The sequence below is a fragment of the Podarcis melisellensis genome (assembly GCF_964234715.1).
Source record: "Podarcis melisellensis genome assembly, chromosome: 3".
In the NCBI taxonomy this organism is placed as follows: domain Eukaryota; kingdom Metazoa; phylum Chordata; class Lepidosauria; order Squamata; family Lacertidae; genus Podarcis; species Podarcis melisellensis.
In genome coordinates, this window is record NC_138530.1 from 99,242,027 (window position 1) to 99,259,168 (window position 17,142).

The 17,142-nt window shown below is 40.7% G+C and overlaps 1 protein-coding gene across 1 annotated transcript in view; it reads right to left on the reverse strand.

Annotated features, from left to right (window-relative positions):
• The window catches only part of LOC309367252 (CUB and sushi domain-containing protein 1-like), a 401,610-nt gene that overhangs the window by 208,929 nt on the left and 175,539 nt on the right, over positions 1-17,142 (reverse strand). The window contains exon 2 of the mRNA XM_081906663.1: positions 10,198-10,414. Within this exon, the coding sequence (XP_081762789.1) occupies positions 10,198-10,414 (217 nt within the window). The remainder of the gene's footprint in view (positions 1-10,197; positions 10,415-17,142) is intronic.

Consider the following 17,142-nt stretch of genomic DNA (forward strand, 5'->3'; position numbering starts at 1 on the left):
TTATATCACATCACATGTTTAAAAATAAGGGATGCTTAATTATAATTGCAGGGGATATATGTGGGCAGACAACATGATAACAGCAACTTGCTGCTTATCTACACGAATGGTAAAACCAATTGAAGTTCCACACTGCATCCCTGTTATTCTGCAGTAGTCCAAATGATTGAAGGTAATTTTTGCCTAAATGACATTCATCTGTATTCTCATGGTCCCCAGCCTGTCAGATAATCCTGCCAATCAGTGACATTTTCTGAGGCGTTTTTCACTGAGAATTGGATGAATGCCAGTGCAACACATTGGATGTAGATGACCAAGCTATCAACAGATGGTTGAATAAGCTTTAAATCATGCATCTAACTAAAACACTTATCTAATTTTAAGGAATGTGACCCCTTTCTCTAGCCAAACAGATCTTAGTAATTTGGTTGCTGAAGGATATGAAAATTCCTTTAAAATGCTGCCTGAAGAAAATGTGCACATATTTTGTTACAAAGACAAAAAGTGCAAAGCATTATTAGCATCCTTTAGAATGGCTATTCCTCCATTGTTTTGACAGTAAATGTATAATTGACCTTCCTTTGTTAAAAACAAAATGCTTGTGAGATTCATTACATTTAGCATGTCTACTAGAGTCAGCAAGCATATGAAACAGCAAGGTAAGGATATCTGGAAGACACATTTTGGACCTTAATTGCAGCCAACATCTCTGTGCTTCCAGTGTCCCAGGTCTTTTAGTTTCTTTCTAACCAATCATTATTGAATAGCCAGTAAGGCTACAACTATATATATATATATATATATATATATATATATATATATATAGAGATGGATCATTACCAAAGACTGAACAATTTAAGTCAAATTAGTTATTCAGGTGGGATGCCATGTGAAAGTGATGCTGATGCAGATTTTAGGTCAGCTGTAACCCTGAACTGAATTGTCATATATGTACAATGTGTTGTCTGTCTTATTTCAGTAGATGTGCCAAATGCATATATGCATTTTCTGAACATGTTGGTCTGTTGCAGTTGGGTTGGGCAACCTACACACACACACACACACACACACACACACACACACACACACACGCCACATATCAGCAATAGCTCTGCATATCTCCAGATATGCAAAGATACATTTTAGAAATTCCTTCTTATTGTCCTGGCCCTGGGGTTGAGCCCTCCTTTTTCAAGGGATTTGGAATGGGGGGAGAAATTGCTCTTAGGAACAGCCACATACATACATACTAAACCATACACACTTCCACAGGAGGAATTTGCTTCTAGAACTTGAAAATCTAGCTCAGAAGCCCTAGTGGAACCACAGTGTCCCTTGCTCTGTTGGAGACAACTATCACTAAAGCAACCTGGGCCCTTTTAAGTGAACCACGTCCTCTTATGGGAGGTGCAGCTAGCTACTGAGATTGGGCTGCATCTCTTCTTTAAGGCTCAGTCGAAAGGTGACAGCTACTGAAGCATTCTTGCTTGAACAGTCTGAGTTCTGCAGGGAGCTGTCCAGGGTACTATTGAAGCCTCGTCTTGATAGTGCTGAGGCCAACCCTCAAAAGAAAACACCTATTAACTTTATCTGATAAAAAAGAAGTCGGGATTCTATGATATCTGTTAATGTCAACTTAGTTAAAGGCAATCAACTTTTAAATTCAGTAATTCAGTAAATTGGAGAACAGCCTTTACCAAAGGTGTTGTGGACCTTGAAGAAGCATGAACTCAGGGAGAAAAGAGCTAAGAGGAAGGCACATTTGGCAAACTTTCACCATGATCAACCCCCACCTGGAAACCTATGTCCCCACTGTGGAAGGACGTGTGGATATCCAGAACTGGCCTCCACATTCACTTACAGACTCATTATTAAGCCTGTTTTCATGGAAGACAATCTTACTCGACTATGAGTGATTGCCAAAGAAAAAGAAGAATTAATAGTTTAAGGACAGATGAGGAACGAGTCCTCACGAACATTTCTGAACTATTGAGAAAGCCTAGTCCATGATGAGCTCTAGCCATTCTGCCTGGACTACATCTAATTATGCTCAAGCACTAAGTGAAGGCAGCGTACAACTAGTTTTTGACAGGCAACTGTGAACTCTCATTTAATATGTTTTAGGTAGTAATTGGGTTGAATATATGTATGAGAATACATGGTTGCATCATAGTCTCTGGCATGGTTAGGCTTCAGATGTATTTCTGATGGCTTGACTTTCATTCTGCACTGTAACAGTGAACATTTTTGACCCCATATTGTACTTCTATATCAGGGACTGGAGTGAGGAGTAATGGTGCGAGCCCCCCCCCCCTATTCTGAACCTTCCCAGGGGCAGGAGGACAGTATTGATTTAGAACAGTGGTTTGCAGAAGGGCATAGTCGAGAGGGGGAAAGCTGGGAAATACTGGGTGAGGAAGAGCTAGAAGAGCATACACCAGGAGAGAAACAGCTGGCAGATTCAGTGTCCTTGGACAGCATTCCTGATCCCCCCCCTTCGCCTAAGACTAGACGGACTTGGAAAGTGACATAACAGAAAGCGCAATGGCAACAAGCTCAGATTACCCAATGCAGGAGTGACGTATACACTGGACCCTCTGGATATGAACTTAATTCATTCCAGGGGTCCTTAAGTACCCCCCAAAAATCTGCAACATGAGGCGCCACTTCTGTGCATGCGCATGTGGCGAAACCTGGAAGTATACACTTCCGGGTTTGCCACGTTTGCAACCTGAAAGTCGTTCGCTGTGATTATTAAACAACTTATCTGGTAAGAATGCTCCTTTCATTTGATCTGCTTAATTACTGCCATGGGGGGAGGGATCCAATTCCCTGAAGCCTGACATTCTACAGGTTGGGGTGAATTAAGCTTGATTGTTCCCTGCACCTTTTTTTAAACTTTGGTTTTTTATAATATCTTTTTTACTGCAGGCCAAATTACTAAGGCCAACAGCCATTCTTCCTCATACCTCATTTTCTTGTATCGTGCTACAGTAAAGTCACATAGCACAGTTGATTCAGACCACCAGGCAACCTCCATACACAGAGTGTAGGACTCTGCTTCACTTTTGCTAGAATGTCATCTTACGCTATTTATAGGAATGGAATTTTCTCAAAGTATTGGTGTCAAGTTTATCCACACAGTGTTTTCCCTCCCCCAATTCCCATCTCATTCCTTGATCTTGACAAGTGGTGAGCTATTTTAGTTCCACTAAAAATATGAGCATATGCATATAAAAAAGTGTATAATATTTTCATAAAATATATGACCGTTCCACATTTCCTAAAACAGAACATAAACAGATGCATACAACAATGCAGATTACTGAATAGAAAATGTTATATGCTAATACTTATAAAAGTATAGTAGAGTGTGGGGCTTGACACCCTTTTTCTATTATAGATATAACACGAGAATTTCTATGTATACTTTTTTCATATAACCAATTGGGCACTCTTTAAGAAAGTAAAACACGACAATGAATGTGTAGCTCAGACATAATTAGAAGCTCAATGTAAGAGGCAGTCCAATGTGAGCCAAGCTCACCAGTGTCCAAAATGCCACATTTCGTATAAAAATCAATTTAAAATAAATTTCTCCTCTGGCCCTTGGTGTGTAAGCATCCATCCTTTATCATTATCTCCAGTTGTCACTCAAGTCAAATTAAATTGCAAATATAAAGGCGAAACAAGGTGTCTTGCATATATAAAAGGTATTTTAGAAAAGCACATGATTAATTTTATATATATATATATATATATATATGCTTTCGTAGATTTTCACGGGTACAGGAATGCAGGTTTTGGTGTCCTCGGGTGTCTTCCCGTGTAAAAGTTGGGGTGTCTAGGCGACGTTTCGACGAGGTCTCACTCGTCATCTTCAGGCTGGTGCTTTCGGCTTCTTGTTACTGGAACAAGAAGCCGAAAGCACCAGCCTGAAGATGACGAGTGAGACCTCGTCGAAACGTCGCCTAGACACCCCAACTTTTACACGGGAAGACACCCGAGGACACCAAAACCTGCATATATATATATATATATATATATATATATATATATATATATAACCAACCCTTCACCTTTGAAGCCTCCTACAAATAGTAGGAACTGGAGTAGGAACAGAATAAATGAATGAAAAAATGTATTATATATTTTCTTTATCTTACTAGGAGTTCAAAGACTGCTTTGGGTGGGGAAAACATGCTTATTTAAGAAAGCATCACCCTGAAAGGTGTATTGCCATCCTAAATAAAAAGAAGAGCTTCTGGTAAATGGTACAACTACAGAGAGGATTAACAACGTGTGTTATGACATCTCAATCCCAAAGTAGCAAGGAGAAGGTTATTTATTATGCTATTTAAATTATAAAAGAAGCTCACCTGGCAAAAGACTTAATACGTCTGTGAGACAAGCTGATTGTGTAACTGAACACAGGGACGATTCATTGCTAAATAGTATGCTGAATTAATTTTACATTTCTACACAGTGTAAGCTTTAACCTGAACTGTGAAAGAAAGTGAGGGAAGAAATATTTGACTTACAGAAGGCTTATGTAATTAGAGTGGGGAATACATGCTGTTTAAGATAGAGCTGTGTGCAAATGGCCTCTTGAAATTCTGCACCCTATTTGTGGTCAGAGAAACAGCATGGGGGGGGTGGTATTTCACCAAATTTTTCCAAGGGAAAAGAAATTCTCCAAATGTATCTCAGAATTCCCCCCATCCCTGCAGCTGCAAATAGCTACAGCAGCATCTTTGTTGTCAGCCTGGACATTATTTTTCTTTGTCTTGGTAATGCAATTTATCTCTTTTGGTGATATGTTAAGTGAACACACTACTAAAGACTTCTCCTGTGGTTGTTATGGAAAGATCTTAAAGGCATAGATACCAGTCTTTGGAGCAGAGAATAATAATAAAAAGAAATTATTTAAAAACGAGTAAGGCTGATGCCCACCTTTCCTGGAAATGTGATTTTTCTGGATTGTAAATGCACATATACAGTAGTTTTCTGTGCCTCCATCCTTTCCTAGTGGTAGAAATTCAAGTAATATTTTGTTGGCTAAGCTTCCTTTGGAAAATACAAATATAGAGACTTGGGGGTGCCCTTGTATAAACGTATATTTCCCTTGTAATAACACACGTATAAACTGAGTATTACAAGAACACAGAAATAATTACAACAGGCATAGGCAAACTCGGCCCTCCAGATGTTTTGGGACTACAACTCCCATCATCCCTGACCACTGGTCCTGTTAGCTAGGGATGATGGGAGTTGTAGTTCCAAAACATCTGGAGGGCCGAGTTTGCCTATGACTGAATTACACAGCCAGTCAGTAATAGCCTCAAAGCATCATGAATCCAGTAACCTTAATCTTTAAACCATTTTTTTTTGTCCTGGACAAGTCCAACATTTTTGGTTTAATATTCACTACTCACACCAAATTGGCAAAGTTTGACAAATAGCTCATTCTGGATAGCTGTCCATTTAAATAGGCTGAGGGTGGTTTGGGTTCTGTTTGCTCTGCCCATTTATGGGTTTTCATCTCCCACAGTGCTAGAATAGAGATAAACCCCTGATTTCTGTACTAGAAAAAGCATGGCTCACAATGCTTGGCTCACAACTCTTTATGCTTCCATGGTGCTAGTTTGTTGACTTTTCATTTTCGCGTTTATTCCACTTCTCATGTAGTATGGCTTCAAAGTAGGCTGTGGCACCTGCACTCAATTTTTATAAAAACAAGCAACTGAAAAATTGCATCTGCGGAGGGGGACAAACATGAGAAAGTTACATTTCCAATTCCCCACCCCCACCCAGCTGATGGTCAGTTAAATGTTGCCATGGGTCTTAAATGCCACGTCAGCTGTAAAAGCATTTTAAGCATCTGTTTTAATAGATGATATCTGCCACCGATACAACAGTTTGTAGGTTTTTACTGGCGGATTAAATTTATTAATACCTTGGCCTTTTCTGGTAGTTGAAATGGATCCAATTCTCATGTGTATTTGATTACTTTTCCACAGGTCTGTTTGGGTTTTGGCAGGTGTTTTCATGTTGAACAGATATAGCACAGTACTTTTGAGCTACTGTTTTTCAACAAAGGACCACTGTTTTAAATTCAGGGGTGAGAAAACTTTTTTTTCCAGCTCAGGGACCACATTCCTCCAGGGCAGAGCAAAAAGTAGGTGCAGCCAGAGGCAAAACTGGGACGAACAACAAATGTGACTTCTGCATTCATGCCATGCCAAAGTCAGTGGTTTCTACCTACCTACCTACCTACACAAACATGTATGGGCAATCTATCTGGAAGATAAAATTATATTTCTAGGAGTTAGTGATCTGACTCGGTTGCCCTCTTCCTGCCTCTTTTCCTTCCTTCTTCTCCTTATCTCTTGTTAAGTTCTTTGATGGCATGAGAACAGCCTTTAATGTCCTAATCAGTTAGGAGGAAGAGAAAGTGATGAGAACCTTATTTGATATTGGACATTGTTTGGAGAAAGTGATGCATTGGTAAAGGTAAAGGGACCCCTGACCATTAGGTCCAGTCGTGACCGACTCTGGGGTTGCGGTGCTCATCTCGCTTTATTGGCCGAGGGAGCTGGCGTACAGCTTCCGGGTCATGTGGCCAGCATGACAAAGCCGCTTCTGGCGAACCAGAGCAGCACACGGAAACGCCGTTTACCTTCCCACCGGAGTGGTACCTATTTATCTACTTGCACTTTGACGTGCTTTCAAACTGCTAGGTTAGCAGGAGCAGGGACTGAGCAATGGGCGCGGGGATTCGAACCGCCGACCTTCTGATCGGCAAGTCCTAGGCTCTGTGGTTTAACCCACAGCGCCACCCGCGTCCCTGATGCATTGGTGACTGGGGGAGTCATTTCACCACTTCTTGAGGGCTTCCAAGTGGCAGATCGAGGTGCTTGCATGGTATGTGTATATTGCTTGCTGTTTAGAATAAAATCTTTCGTCTTCTCGCTCTCTTGTGTTTTGTATTACTTCTGAATCTCATTTTAAAAGAACCACCTTGCATTCGGCAAGACAAAACACACACATTGCCATCCTCCCTTAAGGTAAACAAGAAGCATTATGACACTTCAAGTGCCCATTCAGGTCAGTCAAAAGCATTCAAGAAGAGGGCACAGCCTGTTTGGGTTGTGGCCTGGGGACAGTGCAGAGGGCTAAACTGAGAGGCTTCTCCACTCTTGCTTTAAGTCACCTGATCTTTCATGTACTTTCATGTACATTACGCAACGAGCAGTATATATTTTCGGTGAATTACATAATTTATTTTACTATTCCTGACTTCTGTATTATATTTATATTCCAGCACTGCCATGAGTGTCGTTAATTGTATATCTAAAATAAAACTGCACAAAGTCTAAAATGTGAACAGCTTATCCTTAGAGCTTTTTTGTTCTAGTTTAATTAGAACTTGCTATTTTAGTGATAGCACTCATTATCCGCATTTTTCCTCATTAGAGTGAATGCCGCTGTAGACACCACTGAGTCACAAATCATCATATGTTTGCACTGTGCTCTTAAATAATGACCTACATATCACTTCTTTTAAAAAAGAAGATTCCATGGCAAGCAGTTCTGTTACATCACTGCAAGATATAAGCAGCAGTCTGCATTTGTGTGTTTGAATATATAAACTGATTTTTTTTGAGAGAATACCAAAATATAAGGGCCAAAGTGGCAGGGCAGAAGCGGCTATTTGTCCAACCCCTTCCACTTAACCCATACAGTTTTGGCTGGGGTGATTTTGCAGCCAACCAGGATTCAGGTAAGGCATATGTGGGAGGCAGTGTGCTTCATCCCATCACTGGCTGAAGCCAGATGAGCCATTTAACCTCATTCTGCTCCTAACTTAGCCCTCTTTTGCTGCTGCCTTTGGTAGGATGAATTATTTGCAATGTACTCAAACTTGTTGCTGCCACCTTCTTGAGTGTTAATATTGCAGCATTATCAAGTTTGGCATCTTTGTTGAGCACATACTTTCTAGCTACATCCTTTAATTAGTCATGAACAGGCCAAAAGACACAGACTTTCATTTGCAAATAGAGGCCTTGGGAGGAAGAAAACTTTCTTCAACTGTAGGGTGTGTGTGCTAACCTTTGTTTTTTTCTGTGTTGCTAGTCATATGGTGATGCTGCTATAGTTTCTTCACACACACTACAATACAATACAATACAATACAATACAATACAATACAATACAATACAATATAAATATGGAATGTTTAATTCACTTTCATACTTTTGAAAGCCATATATCGCCTTACGGCATTATGACTATTTAAATATCCTTACCTGTAGCTGACCAATTTATTACTTCCCCTTTATAAATGTGCACAAGAATACAAATGTGAGCAAAACCCCCTTCAATATGCTTATTTAGCACCAAAAAATAATAATCTAATTCCCTGTTGCACATTAGCAGTAAGAACAAGTTCTATACATTCTAGTAGTTACAGATGGGCTTCTAAGACCATTTCTCCAGAGCCTGATGTGGGTGTGGGTTCATTATCGATGAAAACAAAGCTGTGCAATACATCAAATGTGTTACAAGAAATCCCTGGCTCAGAAACATCTTTTCAGTGGGAAACACCTGACACACAATAAAAAGAAACTTCACAGAACTTTTGCAAACTTCTGTTCAGTGCACATGAATGCTCTCTGCATTCATTTCCATAGTGTACATGAAACCTCACCCCAACCACTAGAGACAACATAGGCCAGTGTCTGTCCAGAACTTTAAGAATACATTCAAGTCCCTGTGTACATATTGGAAGTACTGAATTCAGAGTCTGATATACAGCCTAAGTGTTATAATGAATGAAGAGTTCTTCACCCTGCTTTTAGTACATTTTGCAGCAAGCAAGGTGACCACACTGTGGATAATAATTTGAAAATGCACAGAAAATTTGTAAAGCATAAAGCATTAAACGTTAATGCCAAAAGACCTAAAGTTAGCAACAGCAAAACAGGAAAAGTAGCAATGAAAATATGCTTGTCTTTGAAATAATTCAAACAACAACAACAAGAAAAAGCCCGCACCTTTTCAGAATAAATGTAACTATGTGGACTGAAACTGAGGCCCTGGTTGGTGGATGTACCAAACTAATCCCAGCTAGCAAGAGTATCCAAATGGACCAAAAGTGGTATTTGAAGCAGCCTGGGTGTAGGCTATTTTTGTTGGCTTTGCAGGAAGTAGCAGCTATGGTGGGAAACAATGGCCACGATATAAATGGTCAAAATATGAGGCTAGCCAACCCAGCATTGGAGCAGCAAAGTTAGGACATATACATTAAGTGTTTTTAACCACTCATGCAAAACAAGCATGCAGGAACAACACAATATGTTCACCAACTGGAGAAGGCTTCACATTTAAACAATTACCATGGCAGAGGTCTGCCACTCCTGGGCACTGTCTTCCCGTGTAAATCAAGCCCTTTTCTCCACACCAAGTGGTTACGTGAAGAATACCACCCAATCTGCACAGTAAGCTAGTGCTTGCAAAAGGCTTCATCCATGGAGACTGTTGCTATGTGGATTGCTATTTAAAGAGGTCTGCAGAAACACAGCATCATACTGCATTTATATACATCTGTAATAAGACATCCTCACTCAGTCCTCACTCTTTGGTTACATATTCCAAGGATATCCTTGTATCTGGGATACAGGGAATTGAGTGAAGTGTAGGACTGAAAACACATACCACGCTCAAAACCAATGCACCAAGTCTTTTTTGCAAGAAATACAGTACATCACTCTCCTTTATTTCCCTTCTACAATATTTTTCTTTCGGAGGGGGCAGTTGAACAATGAGGCAACTGAATGTGCTATCTGCTATATTGTCCCCATTTTACATGTTACTGAAATTACCAAATTTGTTTCTGAAACACAATAAGCTTTTCTATATAAGCAAGAGTAGTCAGACATTAACTTAACAATGCTTCCCCCCCGGCACTTGACAACCGTTGCTGAAGAAGAGAAAATGTAGAGAAATAATGGCAACTGTGATTGTTATAGCTGAAAATCAGGAGAAACAGATCATTTGACTTTCAACAAGCATCAATCCATCTCTTTGCCATTATGAAAAGTAGAACACATGTGGATATTAATTGCTGCGAACCACTAATTGTTCATGAAACAGAAGACTTACAAACAGTATAAGCGTAGCCATGAATAACTTTACCTCACTTTCAGGTTTCCTTGCTGTGGTTGCCCATCATAAACAGACAAAATATCAAAATCTTCTTCAAGGGCAAACGTATGAAATGATAATTGTATCCTGTTACGCTCTCCTGTGATAATGATCCATGTGCAATTGGCATAATTTGGATAGCCATGAGGAAATCCTGGGCTTTCTATTGTACCATTTGGACCCTGTACTAACCCTCCACAGTTCTGACCTGAAAAACAAAGAGAAAGAGAGAGAGAGAATGAAAAAAAGTGAGAAAAGCTGTGCTTTCCAATTTTAATATTTCTTTTTACCTAGTTTTAAATGCATATATTTCTAATTATCATAGGAAACATGAAAAGAGATATTGAAAAATCAGCATTCCATGGCATGTATCAAACCATCTAACAGCATGTTTATTTGAACAGTCCTGCGTGAGATATCTAACAGATATTTTTCTTTAGTGTAACAGGGAATGCTTCAGCTCAGCCTTTGCACTGTTGACTTAACACCCCCTGCTGTGCAGATAATGGTGAAAGCTCGTAAACTGTATCCCTTCTGGCATCCTGGCCAACTCTATTGCGCTGGTGTAAATCCTGGTCTGGGAAGAGTGAGGCATACAATGGGCACCACTAGTGAAAAGGCCCTGCTCCATGTAACTCCTGCCCTGTCATTCAATAGAGTGCCCACTTGCCCTCCTTCTTGACATGGGATGCTCTCTATTGGAGTCTCCAGGTCCAGTACAAAGACCATAAGAAGGGAGAGCAGGGACCTTGAAGTTCCCAAAAGCTGTTAATCAAGCAAGCAAGCAAGCAAGCACACAGGTCACCTTTGTCACAGTCAGGATGCCTATGGCCTGGCCAGGCCTGCACCCAATCTTGTTTTTGTACAATCTTGTTTGTCCTCAGTAACCAAAATCATATTATCAACACATATATTTTAAAGCAGAAAAGTTGTTTTCCTTCATTGGCAAGGAATCATACAAAACAAAGTGGCACTAATAAAGAAAAGTTCCAGGGTTGCAACAGAAAGCAAACTAAAAATGCTTTTGTAGTTCATCAAAACTATCCAGCAATACTAATAGAAAAACTGGTGCTATTAGCAGTAATCCTAGTTGGTTAATTGGTTTGGCAACTTCCATGCACAGGACGTCTGATGCTAATTATTTTCCCCAAGAGTTAAATGGTAACTAATCAGAGGCTGCTACAGGAGAGCTATGAGATTCAGGTGAGGATCGGATGGCTTGTCAATCCCAGCAGGCATATAAGGGGATGACCAGGCCACAAAAGGTTTACAAAGTTCAATTATTGCAAAAGTTTTTCAGTGTTAATTTTATGCATTTTTTAAAAATCACCATGGTATTTAACAATACCCTCAGCTGGGAAGGGAGGCTTCACACTGCCTATCAGAGCAGCCCCAATCCCAACTCCTACTTGTGTGCATACATTCCATACACAGCCTATAGAACCCTATTTTATTTTACTTATTTGCAAGGCTGGACACTGCCCGAGAAAATTTGGGGTGGGGGCTGAGCTTCAGCACAAATTAAATCTTGAACATCTCTCTCCCCTGTCTCTCTAGTGCGACAGCTTCTCAAGCAATAACAGCCAGCGGGAATAAGTAATGTGGCTTGGTGTGATCACATTAATATTGCTAATGCCGAGTACGTTGTTCCTGGAATAGCCAAACCCCATGCTGGGACTTCAGTAAAACCTTAATTACCAAACTTCAAGCTTCAGTTTAGGTGCTAAAATGTTTGATCATGCCTTTAGTCAGGAGTGCTGCATTGTGCCAGTTGTGTTGTAATGGACTCAGTGCTGGACTAGGAAGACCTGGGGGGGTCTGAATTCTTTCTGAGGCAAGTTGATTCTCGTTGGGTGACCCTGAGCCAAGCACACGCCCCTCTCATTCTAACCTACATCATGGCATTTTTTGTGAGGAAGAAATGTGGGACATCCTTTCTCTTATGCACATTGCCCTTAGTTCTTAGGGGGAAAGTAGGATACCCATTTTAATAAATGAAAGTACTATTCAGGCATACATTTTATGAACATGAAGGCACAGACACCATATTTCAATGCAAAGTATAAGATATTGACTTTTTAGCAGAAAGTGTTGATACTGGACTACAGTATGTGCATGGCCCCTAAATTAGGCAGTCAATAAAAGCCTCGTTTTCTAAAACTTCCAGTCACGACTGAATTCTAAGACCTTGCTCAGCAGGGCTTTGCTCCGAGATTGTATAGTATATACCCTGCAGAACCATATGAGGGCAGGCAGCTTATTAACAGGCAACCCCTTACCAAGTAGCCTTGATTTACGACAAACATGTTTTCTATCCATCTTGCTGAGCTCATTAATCCCACAAATACAGATATGCCGAATCTTAGAATTACACTGAGGCTTAAAAATCAATCTGTTTTGTAATGAATAAAATGTCTGCACAGAGAAAAGTTGGGAGGGGGGCGATGTTTTGTGCACAATGCTTAGGCTCTCACACGCAGTTTAGGCACAAATATAATCCCAATACTTGCTGTTATACCCAAAACAAAAAATTATTCCAGGCTACAATTTTTATTTTTATTTTATAACTTCCTATGAATAGGTCTCTAAGTCTAAATCCTCTACTGAAATGCTGTCAAATGCATGTGGGAGTTTCCAAATCTCAGCATAAAGGATTCAATAAAAAAAGGATTTGCAGGTTAAAACTAAGGACTAATAAGCAACCATTTTCTACTAAATTTAAATCAGCAACTCTAATGAATAGATATTAAAGCTGTGGGAATTCAGTAGGCCTTTAAAAAGAGAAGGATTTCCTAGCATATCTGCCAATTGTTCAAACCAAGCCATTATAATGCAGATACTGCCACATTTCTTTCCCTAAATGTAATGCCTTTTATAATCAAGTAGTTCCTAAAAATGTATTTATATCCTGTTAAACATAGCTTGAAGCAAGGGACGAGAACTCTCAGCTGGCAATAGGAAGCTGCAACAAGCTACATTATATGAATGCTTCCTTCTTGCATAATGAGGAACGGAGTATTGCCACAGCAGACTCAGCTCTCTTATTCTCTGTCTTCTAAAGCAGTGCTCCATGGTGTCTCCATGCACAGTGAATGCAAATACAAGGGAGAAGACTCATGGGAGCCAGTCATGCCCCGAGTGTTCTCTTGACCCTATCTGATCAGGTCAATGGCCCATCTAACCCAGCATCCCATTCTTACAGTGGCCAGCCAGATGTTTATGCAAAGCCCACAAGATCAACCTGAGCATAACCACACTCTGCTCAGCTGCAATTCCCAGCAACTGGTGTTCAAAGGCACACTTCTAGCAACAAAGGAGATAAAACAGAACCAGGATGGACAGTAGCCATTGAGAGTCTAATAATTCCTCCACAAATTGGTCTTATCCTCCTTTAAAGCTACACAAGCTGGTGGCCAACGCTACCTATTGTGGGAGTGAATTCCATAGTTTAACTACATGCTGGGTGAAGAAATACTTATTTTTGCCTGCCTTGAATTCTCCAGCACCCAGCTTCATTGGATGCCAACTTCTAGGATCCACAGGTGAGAAGTGAGTGCAGGGTGGACAGACCACCAGAGAAGGAGCACAACGTGTCCCTTGCCTAACACCCCATACACTCCAATTCAGGACTGGGCTATAGCTCCCCCCCCCCTGACCTTCCCAGAACATTAAGACCATCAAGAGCCAGCACGGTGCAGTGGTTAAAAGTGTACTCGTAATCTGGTGAACTCGTAATCTTAAGTGTACTCGTAATCTGGTGAACCGAGTTCGCTTCCTCGCTCCTCCACATGCAGCTGCTGGGTGACCTTGGGCCAGTCACACTTCTCTGAAATCTCTCAGCCTCACTCACCTCACAGAGTGTTTGTTGTTGGGGAGGAAGGGAAAGGAGATTGTTAGCCACTTTGAGACTCCATAAGAGGAGTGAAAGGTGGAATATCGAGTCCAAACCCTTCTTCTTCATCATCAGATGAGGCCTTGCTAGTGATGTCTCATTTTACAATATGTTGCTAAGTGACTAAATGGGAACAGTCCTTCCCTGCAGAGGCATTCATTCTTCTTGCTATAGTAGGGTTCTTCCAAATATCTTGTTGAAAACATGTTTGTCTGCTCAGGCTTCCATCAACTAGAATATTGGACCATTCTATATATTAGGCAATATTCAAATAAAAAAACATATACAAGCAGAATGACATCCACGTGCACAAATGAAATTTCCTCATTCTCTTCCCAATGTGTGCATCCCACATTGCCCCAAAATCTGCTCTGGAAGGTTTGTACAACCCCCAGAAAGAGTTTAGGGGGTGAACAGGGGGAGGCGGGAAATCCTCTTGCTCAGTAGAAGCTGCTTCGCTCACTCAAAGGGCTGTTTATTGAACAAGCCACTGTGTATCGGATCACCCGCATGCATCGGATCACCCGCCCACGCTCCCTAATCTAGGGCTATTGCGTTGAGCTTGCTATGCCTGTCATGGGGTCGTCTGCTTTTGGGGGAGGGGCCTGGTAGGAATTTTGTCCATTTGGCTGATTGCCATTTGGTTTTTGCCTACTGCGTAGCAAATTGTCACAACTTGTAAGGTTGTAGTTAGGCATTGGTTAAAAAATTGGTTGGTGGAGGGGTAAGGACTGACGGTGCCTGCCCCTCCAATGCTGCTGCGGAAAGGGAATTCTGTTAAAGGAATCCAGGGGCTTGCCATTCTTTCATCCATACCCCTGAATATGGTTTAGGGCTGTGCAAGCCCCTGGGAGCATGCGGGGGGGGGGGAGGGTCTGGTGCCCAGCTCCATGTTCTCCCCAATATTGTTTTCCCTTAGTGGCTTTTGCTGGAATCTGGAAGTCAGTTCTGTCCCTGGGCATGGGGACAGATAGTCATAACCTTAAACAAAAAATATGTGTGAATTGTGAATTATTTAGGGGTGTCTTGGGGGACCTCGACACGCAACACTGGAAAATAGTTGCAATAAGAAAACAAAGGTCATTTTGACTTAAATTGGGAGACATAGATTTGGTGCAAAGTTCCTATTGAGTGATTAGGAATTCAGGGATCAGTGCCGTGGACTCCTGTGTAAAGAAATTAGTCACTGCTGTCTTGAAAAGGTTATAAATATCTACCCCTCCAAGTAGCCACCTGTGATTCTGAAGTTTCTTTGTAACTGCCAATATGCCTTGAGGAAGAACTAACTGATAAGCAATTAATAAGCCTGAATATGTATAGTCTCCCCTGTAGGCTATGACACTCTATCCTGTCTCTAAGAAGACCACATCTGGTGCATATTTTGGGATTCAAATGGTGAAGGGAAATGTTTCCTAGGTGTTCTTAAAAATATCAAAAACTTGAGCACTATTTCTATGTTCAACCCTCAGGTTCTAAGGGTATACTTTTTATACCGGGAGAAAAATCTGATATAAATGCTAACAATTCTATACCCTTTCATGATGCCCTGAATAGTCTGTATTAGGCAGCTGGCTCATTCTGCCTTAACTGTAGAGCCGGCTACCCAATCTGTTCAGTGGCACATAAAAGGAAGAAATTTAGCTGTGGTCAACAAATTGACTGTGCACAAATATTCATGTTCGATGGCCAAATGCTATTAGATTCATTTATTGGTAAATGTTGGTTGATAAATTATCATTCTTCAGTACAGCGTTCAACATCAGTTCAACATAGAGCTCCCCCCCCCCAAGAATTTCATTTCCACATGATTCAAAAAATGATGCACATTTTGTATATGATTGTTAATTCCGCGGTCATCAGCCTTGACTTATAAAAACGTTCCGTCTTTGTTTTCATATGTATGTTGTGCTCTGTGACCTTTTGGTATTTATGCCTGTATTTTTTCTGAAAAATTAAACGCCCTCCCATCAGATGTCAAGGAAAGAAACAACTATCTGGCTTTTAAAAGACATCTGAAAGCAGCCCTGTTTAGGGAAGTTTTTAATGTTTGATCTTTTATTGTGTTTTTAATATTCTGTTGGGGCCGCCCAGAGTGGCTGGGGAAACCCAGCCATATGGGCGGGGTATAATTAATTAATTCAGACTTATTAACCATTCAACTCACTTGGAATATCCACCATTTATAGAAAGTGTTTCCCTGTAGTCACATATGTAATTTTTTTGCCATAACTTCTGTGCAGCTCAGAGTAAAACACAGGTGCCTGGAGGAAAGACACCACATACTTTAGCCATTTAAGAATCCTATGGGAGGATTTTGATGGTTGCACTAAGGTGATCTTTCCACCAGGACAAGCATTTTGGCTTGCCAGGCAGAAAAATGCACCTCTCCCCTCCCACCTACCTCCTACCAATGCTGCTGTGAAGGTTGTGCCTACTCACCCAAGCCAATTTTGAGGAATGGAGGCAGAGGAGACAAGGTTGGAAGACATGTATCACAAGCAGAAATTCTTCTGCAGGGCTTCCAACAACAGGACTCATTAGCTGAATCCCAACCTATATTTTCAGAATATATCCTTGATTATAAAGGATAGTTTTTGTGGGGACCGCCAATATCTGGTAACACCTTCTGGATAAGAACCTTTGAAGGCTTGATATAAAAGTTCTAGTCTTGGTATAGATTTGTGACATCAACATACACCATAGGGACCTTAGCAAAGAGGCACAATTTAGATACTCCCAGATGTATACAACAGGTAAGAACATAAAAAATATCCTGTGGTATGAGACCAAAGTCACCCATTTGGTACAGCATTCAATTTTCACAGTGGCCAACTAATATCCATGGGAAGCCTACAAACAGAGATTCCCTAGAAACCAGATACTGGCAATATATAGATATCATGACTAATAGCTATTGATCTCTCTCATATGCTGATTTGATTTCAGGAGAAATGTTTGTTTGAAAATAAGAAATAGTCTATGATCATGACTTTGATATTGTACAAATGGTGATTCTGTTTCACTGAAAAGCAGCCCTTTATTTG